The sequence below is a fragment of the Saimiri boliviensis genome, chromosome 19 (genome assembly GCF_048565385.1).
Source record: "Saimiri boliviensis isolate mSaiBol1 chromosome 19, mSaiBol1.pri, whole genome shotgun sequence".
Lineage (NCBI taxonomy): Eukaryota > Metazoa > Chordata > Mammalia > Primates > Cebidae > Saimiri > Saimiri boliviensis.
The window spans coordinates 16275804-16289625 of record NC_133467.1 but is presented as its reverse complement, the minus strand read 5'-3'; the positions used below and the strand labels follow the sequence as shown (position 1 = coordinate 16289625).

The 13822-nt window shown below is 44.6% G+C and overlaps 1 protein-coding gene across 3 annotated transcripts in view; it reads right to left on the bottom strand.

Moving 5' to 3' along the window:
* LOC101049252 (quinone oxidoreductase-like protein 2) overlaps positions 1-2870 on the bottom strand; it is a 51415-nt gene extending 48545 nt beyond the window's left edge. Inside the window, exons 1-3 of one of the 3 annotated variants that reach the window (XR_012514954.1) lie at positions 2765-2868; positions 2563-2671; positions 1424-1520 (exon numbers count right to left, since the gene is read on the bottom strand). Coding sequence is in view for 2 of the 3 variants with exons in the window: in XM_074389538.1 (XP_074245639.1) it covers positions 1424-1520; positions 2563-2671; positions 2765-2814 (256 nt within the window). In the remaining variant the exon portion in view is untranslated. Of the gene's footprint in view, positions 1-1423; positions 1521-2562; positions 2672-2764 lie in introns of all 3 variants that reach the window. The other 2 variants (XM_074389538.1, XM_010336171.3) reach the window with 2 other exon arrangements.
* Positions 2871-13822: the final 10952 nt, after the last annotated feature.

The window sequence follows — 13822 nt, the reverse complement described above, 5'->3', positions numbered from 1 at the left end:
AGATGAGAAAACACTGATTGACAGGCCAATCCATCAGCTTTTGGAGCTGAGAGAGTTTACACGCCCCTCCTCCTCTCCACCTGCGGGTAGGGAGGTAAGGGTGTTATACAAACATAAGATTTCATGATCATAACCTGGGAAGCTACAGCAGTCCCAATCTTACCATGACACAAATGAAAATTTCAAGAATGTGCAAAAGCACAGAGAATCACAGGTACACAGGTACTTCTAACACTAATCACTGGGACCTTAACTCCTATGGCACCCAATGATGCCGATCATCATATTTATCTGTTTTCAAGTCTCTTCTGCTGACTACAGGGCCCTCAAGGACATGAATTATGTTTATTCAGACAGTATTTGGCTCAAGTGGATGAACTGGTGCTTTCCGCCGTTTCCTCTTTCACTTCTGAAATTTCTGAATTAATGATCATGGTTCCCTACTTGGGCTGCCAGGGGAATAACTCAACTGAGTATGACATCTTCTCCTGCAACCAGCATTTCAGCAAATATAAACAGAAGGAGATGGTTCCAACTATTGAGACACAACCAAACACCCTGAGACTAAAACACGGTAACTATTTTACAGTCACTGTATATTTATTAATATATATCTGTATAAAATATACATGTGCTATATACTTGCTAAGCTATACTTACAGCCCTTTGAATAAATTTCAACCACAAAAATCAGTCACTTGTCCACATGCTCGGATCTAGAAGTAGATTAGGAACAAAAATCAGACAGTGGGTTGCCAAGAAACCCACAATCTTTTCTTCTCTCTGATCCTTTGGTATTAGGCTTTATTGGGAATGTGTCTGTGAGGCTGCAAGTTTTAGCTTCAAACCAATGTCTGTGATCCTTCAATGAAGAAACAAAATTGGAGCAATATCAACCAAGGAAAGGGAATGACTAGGACCAATGATAATTTTAGTGAACAGAATTTTGGCAAAAATTCATTTGTTCATTTATCCATATTTAGAGTATTAATTGAGCACCTACTAAGAGCCACGTACAATGCTAAGCTGGGGGATATATATATTTTTTTTCTTTAGCATTTATTTTTGATTTCCCTTTTGATTTTATTTTCATGAAATGGGTGAAGCTATACAGAACTTGGCTTCAGAGCTGGTCATCTCGGATAAACCTGTTGCCTTCTGAGTTTTTCCCATAGTAAACGTAGCGACACTTCCCCAGGACACCTCGGTGACTGGTGAGTTCTACGCAAGACAGGCGTAGAAGCTGCCCTCATGAGGCTCACAATCTAGTGACCCTAATTCACAGTGAGACGGACACATCCAAGTGAACCATCACTGATGGCAGGCAAACACCAACAGAGCACTGCCTGAGTCCAAGGGTATGGTTCTGAAAACGCTGTTATCTTTTTTTTCTCAAGCAGTCTCTTGGTCTCCCCATACTTACCCGGTGTGAAGGGAAGATGGGGCTTTTCCTGATATTGACCACGGCAGACCAAAATATCAGCAAAGTTAACGCCACAGAAATTGACATCAACTCTGACCTGCAAAGGAAATAGAGCAGCAAAGCAGAACACTACACATCCATGGAGACAACGTTCATTCAATTATACCGAAATAGTTACTGAATGACAACCATACGCCAGGTACTGAAGTAAGAGGTGGGATACACTCATGAGGCAAAATGGGCAAGGTTTGTGCCTTCATGAAGCTAAAGTGTAGCAGAGAAAACAGACATTAACCAGATAATAATGAAGATCCATATATTAAAACTCCAGTACAATACACGGGGCACACATGTGTTCTCAAGCCACCCCACCTAGATTTAAGAATGATTCGAGAATGAATGTCGTTCAGCATGTGAATCCAGGAAGCAGATAGGCTGCCATCATGTGCTCAACCAAATAATCCGTGTTAGCCATGTTAGCTCACAGGCTCCACGCCAGTGACACCTCAGGGCTATGGCTGCCTTTCTCCCTCTCCCTGGGGGTCTCCAGCACTGAGGCCTACTGCCTGCTCGACGCTGTCTGAGGCTCTCATCTCCTCACCAGATGGCACTGTGTTACCAGAGAGGTCAAAAGGCACGGCCAAAGTGACGGCCACATTTCAGTGGAACAGCTAGCTGCCCACACCCCTAAACGAATCCAATCCCAAATCTCTGCAGTACACCAGAGGCATATGTTCACATGGAAACACGGGGGTTACCGGGCTGGTTTGGGGGAGGCAGAGGCCAGATAATTGGATTCCGGCACTTACGTGAACGAAGCAAAGGATGAGGTGCAATGTACCTGTGTTAAACCAGTAACTTGCACATACGAAGTCGTGTGCAAATCAGAAATCTCTGTTTCTAAGGCAACAGCTCTGAGCATTGAGAAAGAGGCCTATAGGCGTGTTTTGGGGAAACAATCTTCCTTTGGCACTTTGGACCTTGGAAAGGGATTCAACCTCCTAGCCCAGGACGAAGTTGCCCTCCAGTCTCTCGGTCGCCCTCTCGCTTGGGAACTGGGAACTTGATTCAAGAAGGAAGCCTGAGGGGAGTGTGCGGTAGCGGGGAGAAGGGGAGAAGGGGATAGGCCAGCCCCCTACCTCGTGAGGCCCGACGGGGCGGGGGGCCACCTCTTCAATGGTCAGGGGCTTCTTCAACTCTGTGCAAATCGCGGCGCGGTAGTGCCGGCCGCAGCCCTGCCCAGCTCTCCTGCAACACAGAACGAGGGCCGGGTCACTGGGGCAGCCCCGCCAGGGCACCGCGGGACCGCTTGCGGGGCTCAGGGAGGAGTCGGAGTTGCACCTGTAGCGCCGCGCCCGAGGGAGGCACCGCCTGCAGAGAACCGCCGCCATGCCGAGGACCGGGTCGCGCGAGGGGCGAGGGGGCGTGGCCAGAGCGCGGCCGGAAGGGCCGGACCGCCCCGCCCCGCCCGGGACAGCGGAAGGGCGTCCTCCGAGGCCGCCGGGCTGCGCTCCCCGGCCGCCAAGACCCGGCGCTGGCGGAGCTGCTCCGGCCCGGGGCGCCCGGCTCCTCCCGCTGCCGAGCCCGAACGAGCGCGCGAGCCCCCTGTTGGGCGTCTCTGGAGGTGGAGCCGGCGGGAAGAAAAAAAAAAAAAAAAAAAAAAGGAAAACAGCAGGAAACGGAATTAGATGACGCGAGATTAACGTTTGCTGGCATTTTTTGTAACAAATTTGGGAGACTTGGTTTTTTGCTTTTTTGTTGTTTTTTTTTTTTAATTATTTCAACTTTATTTTAGAGGGGCTACGGGTGCAGTTGTTACCTGAGTATATTGTCTGATGCTGAGTTTCGGGGTACGAATCATCCCGTCACTTCGGTGCTGGGCCTAGTACCCAATAGTTTTTTCAACCCTTGCCTCCCTCAAAATTGGGAGACTTTTTAAACTACTCTTGGCGACATTTAAATAGTAGTTTGGGGCTGGGTGGCTCACGCCTGTAATCTCAGCACTTTGGGAAGCCATGGCAGGCGGTGGCCCGCGTCTGTGGTCTCAGCAACTCGAGAGGCTGAGGCAGGAGGTTCACTCGATCGTGGGAATTGGAGGCTGCAGTGAGCTATGATTGCACCACCCTGGGCGACAGAGACCTTCTCTATAGATTAGAAAGATAAGATAAAGGTCCTTGGGTCCTTTGCAATGCAAAATCCTAAATGCACAGGTAAAGGCTTGATTTTATTTGTTTGTTTGTTTGTTTGTTTATTTTTGAGACAGGGTCCCGCCCTGTCACTCAGGCTGGAGTGCAGTAGCACTATCGGCTCACTGCAACTTCCAGCCACTTAGGGTTAAACCATCCTCTGCCTCCCGTATAGCTGGTACTATAGTCGCACGCCACCACATCTGGCTAATTTTTGTATTTTTTGTAGAGACAGGGTTTCACCATGTTGCCCAGGCTGGTCTCGAACTCCTGGCCTCAAGCGATCTGCCCACCTCAACCTCCTGAAGTGCTAGAATTACAGGCGTGAGTCACCACGCCCTGCCAGGTAAAGGCTTTAAAGTCAGCATGTGAACGCCTTGTTAGAGTTCAATTCTTGTTACAAATTTTCTCATATTTACAGGATCATTTACTAGTTATTAACGATCCAATGTTGAATGAGCCTACACAAATCCAAAGAATACTTCTAATTAAAATCAAGCTAAAGTCCACCACAGGGAGAGTGGAAGGCCACTGGTTCTCATGTCCCCAGTGCCCGTATTAGGCTTGGCACCTAGATGCTCAATAAATGTTCATTGTTTCGCAGACCAACACAGACCATTTGCACTAGATGAATAAGCACACTCTGGAAGAATTGAAAATATACAATATCATCTGTGAAATACTATAAAACTGGGTAGATCTCTATTGCAACAGTAACCAAATATTTATAGGGTATCTATATAAGAGAAGCACACATTATCCTGGAGAGAATATTTCATTTGACAGGTAACTTTTAAAGAGAGCTTGATGCCTTTAAAAGACATCTGGCAGAAAAAAAGTCATCTCAGATTCAAGCCTATCTCTACCGCTTGTTTGTGTGGGTTTGACATTGACACTTGTTGGCTCTCTGCCTCAGTGAACTCCTCTGTAAAGTGAATACATTGGGCAGAATAATCCCTAAGTTGCTAAATTATTTCTATTTTTTGACAGAAACAGAATTCCCAGATAAAGCATAACCTGGAAGGCATGATCAGGAATGGAATAAAGGGAAAATGAAAGGCAAAAATGAAGTAAGAATGAACTTCTGAAATTATGGCGTGAAGGCTTTGAAAGAAAGAAATCTAAGAGCAAGGTTCTCACCTTGGATATACAGTAGAGCTTACTGTTATTTTAATAACACTAGGAATTTGAGAAGTCATTTGAGTCCTCTCTCCCTAGCTGAGAAGATGAAGAAACTTGTGTTTCCAATAAGACATGAAAGCACTTTGTGAACTGTTAATCATTAGGCATGTAAAATCAAACCAGGAATAATAAAATAAAACCAGGAATAATGGAGAAATACTAACATTATCATCAAAGTGAACATTCTGATTGCCAAATAACAGTGAGTGGCTGGGCACAGTGGCTCACACCTGTAATCTCAACACTTTGAAAGGCTGAGGTGAGTGGATCGCTTGAGGCTAGGAGTTTGAGAACAGTCTGGATAACTTAATGAGACCCCCCTCCCTACCAAAAATACAAAAACCTAGCCAAATGTGGTAGCACACGTCTGTAGTCCCAGCTGCGTGGGAGGCTGGGGCGTGAGAATCACCTGGAGGTTGCAGTGAGCCGGGATTGCGCCACTGCATGCCAGTCTGGGTGACAGAGTGAGACCCTGTCTGAAAAAAAAAAAAAAAGCAACAAAAGAGTGCACATTATTAAGTATGAAACCAGGATTTATTGCTCAGAGGATGAAATGAGTTAATACATATGGAAAATGTTTTGTAAAATATTACATATTTATACAATATATAAAGCAAGCAGCTCTTAATCAAGCTCCATGAAAGCAGCAATCATTTAATCTCCTTTATGTTTTCATTACTTTGCACAATACCTGACACAGACATTTAATACATGTTTATTTAATGAATTGTTCAATAAACACTGAGTTATCCATTATCAATTTTCCACATACAAAAAGTATCTTTAAGAATCAAACTCTAGGCCGGGCGCGGTGGCTCAAGCCTGTAATCCCAGCACTTTGGGAGGCCGAGGTGGGTGGATCACAAGGTCAAGAGATCGAGACCATCCTGGTCAACATGGTGAAACCCCGTCTCTACTAAAAATTACAAAAAATTAGCTGGGCATGGTGGCACGTGCCTGTAATCCCAGCTACTCAGGAGGCTGAGGCAGGAGAATTGCCTGAACCTGGGAGGTGGAGGTTGCAGTGAGCGGAGATCGCGCCATTGCACTCCAGCCTGGGTAACAAGAGCAAAACTCTGTCTTAAAAAAAAAAAAAAAAAAAAAGAATCAAACTCTAGGCCGGGCGCAGTGGCTCAAGCCTGTAATCCCAGCACTTTGGGAGGCCAAGGCGGGTGGATCGAAAGATCAAGAGATCGAGACCATCCTGGTCAACATGGTGAAACCCCATCTCTACTAAAAATACAAAAAATTAGCTGGGCATGGTGGCGTGTACCTGTAATCCCAGCTACTCAGGAGGCTGAGGCAGGAGAATTGCCTGAACCTAGGAGGCGGAGGTTGCAGTGAGCCGAGATCGCGCCATTGCACTCCAGCCTGGGAAACAAGAGTGAAACTCCATCTCAAAAAAAAAAAAGAATCAAACTCTAGCTGGGCATGGTGGCACGTGCCTGTAATCCCAGCTACTCAGGAGGCTGAGGCAGGAGAATTGCCTGAACCCAGGAGGCAGAGGTTGTGGTGAGCTGAGATCGCGCCATTGCACTCCAGCCTGGGTAACAAGAGTGAAACTCCATCTAAAAAAAAAAAAAAAAAAACTTATTTTTAATTGTTTTTATGGAAAATTTCTCAATTATGAATTTCATAATATCCTTGTCTTTCTCAAATAATAAGAAAATAGTTGGGACAAGAATATTTAGAGAAATCAACTAGTTTGGAGAAATCAGTCAAGACTGCATTCTGCATTTATAACAATATCTGAAAAAAATAGTAAAAGCCCCATTAAGAAGAATCTTGGAGGGAGATGAAAGTATTTTCGGTAATTGAGGTGATTTTAAGCACATATGCAAAATAACTTTCACATTTCCAAAGAGAATCAAAGGTATGTGACAAGACATTTAATAGTAGTTGCTATAGTAGCAAAAGAAATATTTGGTCTATCCATCAAAGTGCTGCCACCACACCCTGCTATCTAGTTTTGGTGATTGTTTCTGATTATTTTATTTTATTTGAAGGGAAGACAGAAAGGGGACAAGAAGAATAAAATTTGAGTCCTGGGAGAGAATCAGACCAAGCAGCTAAATCTGAACCATCTATCCTCTGGAAGGAAAGAAAGAAAGGATAGATAGCTGCCCTGCAAACCAGCTTGAGGGCTCATTAAGGAAGTAAAAGAGTAACAGACGACTCTTCCTTCTGGTACAGCTCACATGAAGAGATAATATTTAACATCCAGAAGCTGCTGGAGGGCTGAGGGTGGGGAAGCAAGCCAATGCTGAATACACAAACAGCTATGTTTTCACAGAATAATAGACAAACAATATATAAACAATGTAAGCACCATGCAGGACTATGCGGAAAATGCAAAATTATCTTCCACAGTTAAAATGCTTTAACCAGTAGATTGTCAGTCCCTTGAGAATATAGACTGTCTCAGTAGCCTCGGCGCGTACCACCACTCCTGGAACATTGCAGGTTCTCAGCAAATGGTAGGAAGGTGTGAGTGGCTGCCAGCCACAACATAACTATCCAAAGCCACGAATCCAGACAATTTTAAGGGTTATTGCACCCACTTCCTTAGCTAAGTATGCAGATGCTGAACAGAATCTCATCTTCTTTATGAGTAGTTCAGTATTGCCATTTTAGATATAAATGCTCTTCTGCCACAATGATGTCCCCCCAAATTCCTGAGGTGGGTAGGAGTAGTTTGCTTTTTCACCGCATTCCCCTAAGAAGGCTCTTTCTGACTGTTGCAGTTGGGGTTAACTTTTAACAACTTTAGAAATGTACTTTGGCCATTAATATATAATGCATATTGACCTACTCTATTCCGGGAAATGTGTAAGATTTCTACGTAAGTTTTTTGCCCCAAAAGTCATGGAATCATAGAATTTTGGAGTTGGAATGGGTCTTGGAGATACTCTAATCAAACCACTTCATTTACAAGTAAAAAATCTGAGGTTAGGGGAGAGGCTGCTCTTAATACCATGCTCTTTGGATCTCACTCCTCTGCAGTATTCTTAATAGTGATAAAATTTCACATTTTCCTAGTTCTTCATAGGCCTCAAATCTCTGTCATCCAAATTTTTCATCCTGCTAACCATGAGAGTCATAATAATCACGAGTAGCACTGGCTAGGTGTGGTGACTCACACCTATTATTCCAGCACTTTGGGAGGCCTTGGCAGAAGGACCACTTGAGGCCAGGAGTTTGAGAACAGCCTGGGCAACATAGTGAGATCCCAACTCTATTTTTAAAAAAGTAGAAAAATTAGACATGGTAGTATGTGCCTGAAGTCCCTGCACATACTGCTGAAGAGGGAGAATCGCTTGAGCTTAGGAGTTCAAGCTTGCAGTGAGCCATGAGTGTGCCCCTGGACTCCAGCCTGGGCAACAGAGGGAGACCCTGCCTGTAATAAAAATAAACAAGTAAACACGTAAATAAGCAGTAGCACTTACTGGTTATTTCTGACAAACCAGTCACTAAGTGCTTTTGCATGATTTCATTAATCGACCCCCAATAGTTCTATGACTAGGATACTATTATTTTTGCTCTTTTATAGATCAGGAATATAGGCTTAAGGAGGTCAAGTAACTTGCCCAAGGCCACATAGCTAGGAAATGGAGCAGTTTAGAATCATCCTAATTGCCTGGTACCAGAGCCTCTACAACAGTATCCGGCTGCCTACTGTGCTTTCCCTGACAAACACCCACGAAAGCACACAAAGAAGGTATTATACAATATATTTTAAAGCAATGCTTTGCTTGCAGTTTTAAGCCTCATTTTATAGGAATTTTACACGCATTCAAGCCTAGAAAACAGATTAATTCCCTGAAGGAGAGAATAGAGAAGGCAGCCTCCAGGGATGCCTGTAGTTAAGGGACAAGAGCAGAAAGGGAACTTAACACATAATTAGGGTCACTACACGATTCCGTACAGCCATAAGCTCGAAAATACACTTATTTCATTTAAATGTGAAGTGTATTGCACAAGATTAAAACTGTGATTATGTAAAGTTGTTTTCATATCCACTCACTCACAAACATGATTTGAATAAAACAATGTGCTGACAGGGTTGCCTGGTTACCAGTCATCACTTAAGCAGGTACCAGCAGGCATTTGGGCTACATTCCTGGCACCCAGATGGGCCAATTTGGAAGCAGCAGTGACCTGGGCAATGGCTGCTGTGCCTCTTAAAACCAACCACGAGGATTAGATGCAGGGAACTGTCTTCCACCTTGAACCATCATTGTTAATTCAGTTGACAAATTTTCAAGCATTCTGGCAACCTTATGAAGCTCTTCCAGCTCCCACTTCCCCCCAAAAGAAACAAATTATTCCCTTCCATATGTCCCCCCAAAGAACTTTGTACCAACCTGTACTAGCTTGCTAATCTCAATGTTCACGTGGTATTTATCTACCCCCCACAGCTAAGCTGCGAGCATTGTAGATAATTCCGAGGACAGCATAGCGAAGTGAAAAGAATTTGGGCTTTGGAATAAGACGTACCTGTGTTTAACTCCTGAGTTAACTACTTACTCACTGTGACCATGCGAAAGTTACTTAAATGAACCTCCATGTCCTCATCTTTAAAAGAGGCAGAATAATACCCACCTCAGGTGGTGGTTGTGAGAATTAAACAAAGTAAGCACGTTGGTGGCAGCACTCAATCAATAGCAGCTTTTGTTATGAAAACACCATCCCTGCCCTTGAGCCTCTCACTGTCTAGTGGAGTGAGGTTCGAGTAAATAGACATCTCAAATGCCTGTGATACGTTCTGTGATGAAGGGCTGCGAGAGGGATATGGGAGCAGAGAGGAAGGTCAGCCTACCCTAGCCAGAGAGCATCATTTCAGGAAAGCCTCACAGAATAAGAATGAAGAGGGCTCAGCTAAAAGTGTCCCAGGCAAAGGAGTACACATGACAGAACATGGCATGGTCAAGGAATTGCAGGTGGTCATTTACAATGGAAGTTATAGTTCGAGCTGGAGAATGACGAGGGATGAGGCTGCTGTAGAAAGAGCATAGGTTTTGGAATTCCAGCAGTCAGGAGTTCCAGCTTCACACTCCAACCTCATATCCTCAACCAAGTGACTTCTTTCTGAGTCTGTTTCCTTATTTAGAAAATGATGGTGATTATATGAACTAATGTATGTAAAGTCTCTGGCACAGAATATGCATTATTTAAATGATAACAAGTATTATTTAACTGTGTTTATCTAGGATACATTTGGTGGTTGGTCCGTAGTATACATTCCTATTTTTTTATTGATTCAGTTGAAGGTGGAATGGGTGAATCATTCTCTTACTGCATATTTTTTAGACACTTTCCATCTGCCAGTCACGGTTCTAGGCACTGGGGACACAGCAGCTAACAAAACAGACAAAAGTCTCTGCCGTGGTGGGACTTGCAGTTCGTGAATCGAGATGGGAAAGGGGGCGCAGGTGTCCATGAGGGAACAGTGTGCTTCACGGTCCCTGTGTCTTTATGGTGCCCTGATGAAAAGCTAATAAACTGACAAGGCGAAGTTCCCAAGAGGCCTGGATGTTAGTTCCACTTTGTCATAACAATGAGGAGGCTCTCATCCTCTCCCTTAATCACTTCTCACTTATCAACCCCCAGCTTCCTGTTGTGATCCAGGGGAACTGGTGAGTTGTGTTGTTTGTCAGGAAGAAATGTCAAGGAGAGCTCAAGTCATTATTGGGCTCTAATGTCTAAACCGATGGCAAGAGGAAATAGGAAAGCAGAGCACACCAAAAGGCTATGGAGAGGGAGATTTGCCGGTCTCAGCAGCCAGGTGATAAGCGAGCTCAGATGCCTTGTGACGATGTGTGGAGGTCTCATTTCAGCAGCAGGATAATCATACTTCGCATGTGTGTATCTCTTTAGAGAAAGGGTTCACCCAGGGGATCTCCTTTAATCCTCAGAAAGGTTCTGTGAGGTAGGAATTAACCCCATTTAATCCCATCTCTCTCCTCTAGGTTAACTCCTCCCTCTCCACTGTGGCATATCACAATGCCCCCGTTTCAGTCATAAACAAAAACAACCAAAGGCTTCCTTCATTCCTTATCCCTGTCTAACCATTATCTCTTCCTCATAGCCAAGTCCACCAAATATTAAGAACATGCTTATTTGGGCCGGGCGCGGTGGCTCAAGCCTGTAATCCCAGCACTTTGGGAGGCCGAGGCGGGTGGATCACGAGGTCGAGAGATCGAGACCATCCTGGTCAACAAGGTGAAACCCCGTCTCTACTAAAAATACAAAAAGTTAGCTGGGCATGGTGGTGCATGCCTGTAATCCCAGCTACTCGGGAGGCTGAGGCAGGAGAATTGCCTGAGCCCAGGAGGCGGAGGTTGCGGTGAGCCGAGATCGCGCCATTGCACTCCAGCCTGGGTAACAAGAGCGAAACTCCGTCTCAAAAAAAAAAGAAAAGAAAAGAAAAAAAAAAAAGAACATGCTTATTAACTCCATTGCTCCCCTTCCGTTTACTCATCATACTGTGATCAGCCCCCAAAGGCCCCGAAATTGTTGTGACTTCCCATATGCCCAGTCCAAGGGACGCCCGTCGGCCCCTATCATAGTTGGCTTCTTTAACATTTGAAGCCATTCTCTGCTCTTCCTCCTCCTGCTTCCCAGCCTGCCCCTTCTTGGTCTTGTCCTCAGGTTCTTCTCCTCCACCAGGCCTTAATGCTGTCAACCGGAGTTCTTTCTACCACCCTTCTGTGTGAGTGTGTCTGTGTGTTGTATATTTCTTATTTCTTTCTCTCCTGCTCTGCAAGTGAACAGGATTGCCTTAAAATCCTGCTCAGCCTTCTGATTTGCGAAACCCTTTCTAGCAGCAGTCTGACTATCTCTCACCTTCTCCTTCTGCTGCCCCACCTTGAAAACACGCGCATTCCCCTGCCTCTTGGTTTCACAGTGGCTCTTCTCTAGCTTCAGTAACGCTCACATCACATTGTGCTGTGACCGTTTGTATGTCTTCCCCCAGGAGATTATGAAAAACTTCGGAGTCAAGACTATGACTTTGCTATTTTTGTCTTCTCAGTGCCTGGCTAGGTACCTGGCCCAAGGTAGACACTGAGATTTAGAGGTGTTTGGTGAATTCGTAAGAGTCAAACCTAGAGCAATTGATAAACAGTCAGGGCCTGAACCCCATTCTTCTGACTTTAAAGGTGGTAGTCTCTCTACCTCAGCAGAGAAAAAAAGCACTGTTGCAAGTATTTAATTATAAGTGCCTTGAGCCCAGTGAATTCCATAAATTAAGGGGCAAGATGGAGGGGAGGATTTCCTTTTTCCCACAAACATTGCCCCAGCTACCGGGTGTGGAAGGATTGTTTGGCATTTGTAGCCTTCCTTTCACATACCTCAGGATAAAAGAAGAAAAGAAAAAAAGAAAAACCACCCACCTCCCCTCTCTTCCTCCCAGTGGACGGTCGTCACCATCACTTCCTGTTAAGCCAGGAGGCAGGAAGCATATCCTAGCTCCTGAAACTCCCAGTTTCCCTCAGGTTTCCTCACAGACCAAGGGGTGGAGAGTGGTTTAATAAGATGCCTTGTAGCTGGACCTGCCCTGGATATGATCTCTACCATCCTGAAGCAATACTCCTGAAGAAATCTTCATAAAGTGGTCAAAGATACACCTGGAAGGAAGGAAACTTTGCCTTCACCAGTAATAAACAAGCCTTCTAGGGAGAGGCTCTGAAATCAGACTATGTGTGCATTCGGCAATTACAAGTTGAAGTTCCACCCAAATACACACAATCAAAGGCTTTAACCAAGGCCATCATTACGTGTGCAGGGCCCTCCTGCTGTTTGGGCAACATTTTAGTGCTGCAGTGAAGCAAGAGAAATGTCATCAAAGTGACGAGGTACTGAGAGACCCGTTCGGCTGTGCCTTTTTTTGACCTGATGATTCACTTCACCTTGTCGTTTATAATGCTACAGCCTGGGAGGGAAAGAAGGAAATGAAGAGAAAAAGAGTAGGCTGTGTTGTGCATGTAATTTGTTTCACCATTTCAGACGGCTTTTTAATGAGCTTTCTCATTAAGGGCTCCGTAAGTCTATGCTTAAAGTCTTCCGGACAAGCAAATAAGCAAGACTGAAATCAAATGGAATCAGCCCAGCACCTCCTAGTTTGATTCAAAGCTACAGTCACAGGGAATGGGGGTGCTTAAAAAACATTATTTGTGAGAACAGAGATTTGATAACTGTTTCGTCTTAAAACATTTGAAAATGAAGGCCGGGCGCGGTGGCTCAAGCCTGTAATCCCAGCACTTTGGGAGGCCGAGGCAGGTGGATCACGAGGTCGAGAGATCGAGACCATCCTGGTCAACATGGTGAAACCCCGTCTCTACTAAAAATACAAAAAAATTAGCTGGGCATGGTGGCCCGTGCCTATAATTCCAGCTACTCAGGAGGCTGAGGCAGGAGAATTGCCTGAACCCAGGAGGCGGAAGTTGCGGTGAGCCGATATCGTGCCATTGCACTCCAGCCTGGGTAACAAGAGCGAAACTCCGTCTCAAAAAAAAAAAAAAGAAAAAAAGAAAAAAGAAAATGAATGATGTGGTTTTAATTAATCCCCATGAAAATTCCAACATTCATCAAGTATTAGAATATTAGAGTTTATCTGTGATAGCATTTCTCTATTCAGCTGGTTCCCATGGAGAGAGGTAATTGTCCTGTGCTATCCTAGCCCTGAGTTCATATTTCTGGTAGAGTACCCATTGCATTGCATCAGAGATAATGTCCCCTCTAGGCGCTGACCCCTGTATGATAGGCAGTCAGCCTTACTCAGTCCTCCTGTATACTTCCAGAGCCCAATACAGTGTCCAGACATACAGTAGACACTCAATAAATGTAGTTTTACCATTTAAACGAATTCATTAGGTACAATTAATACATGAACAAGTACATAAAAGACTTAGACTTGAGTAGTAGACTTCACATCAGGGTAATTAATCACCTCGCAAGGTTCAACATTTTGATTTGCGAACCGTCCCTTATTAAAGCGGCAGCCTTCAGTTAAAATTATCAAGAGGGAGGC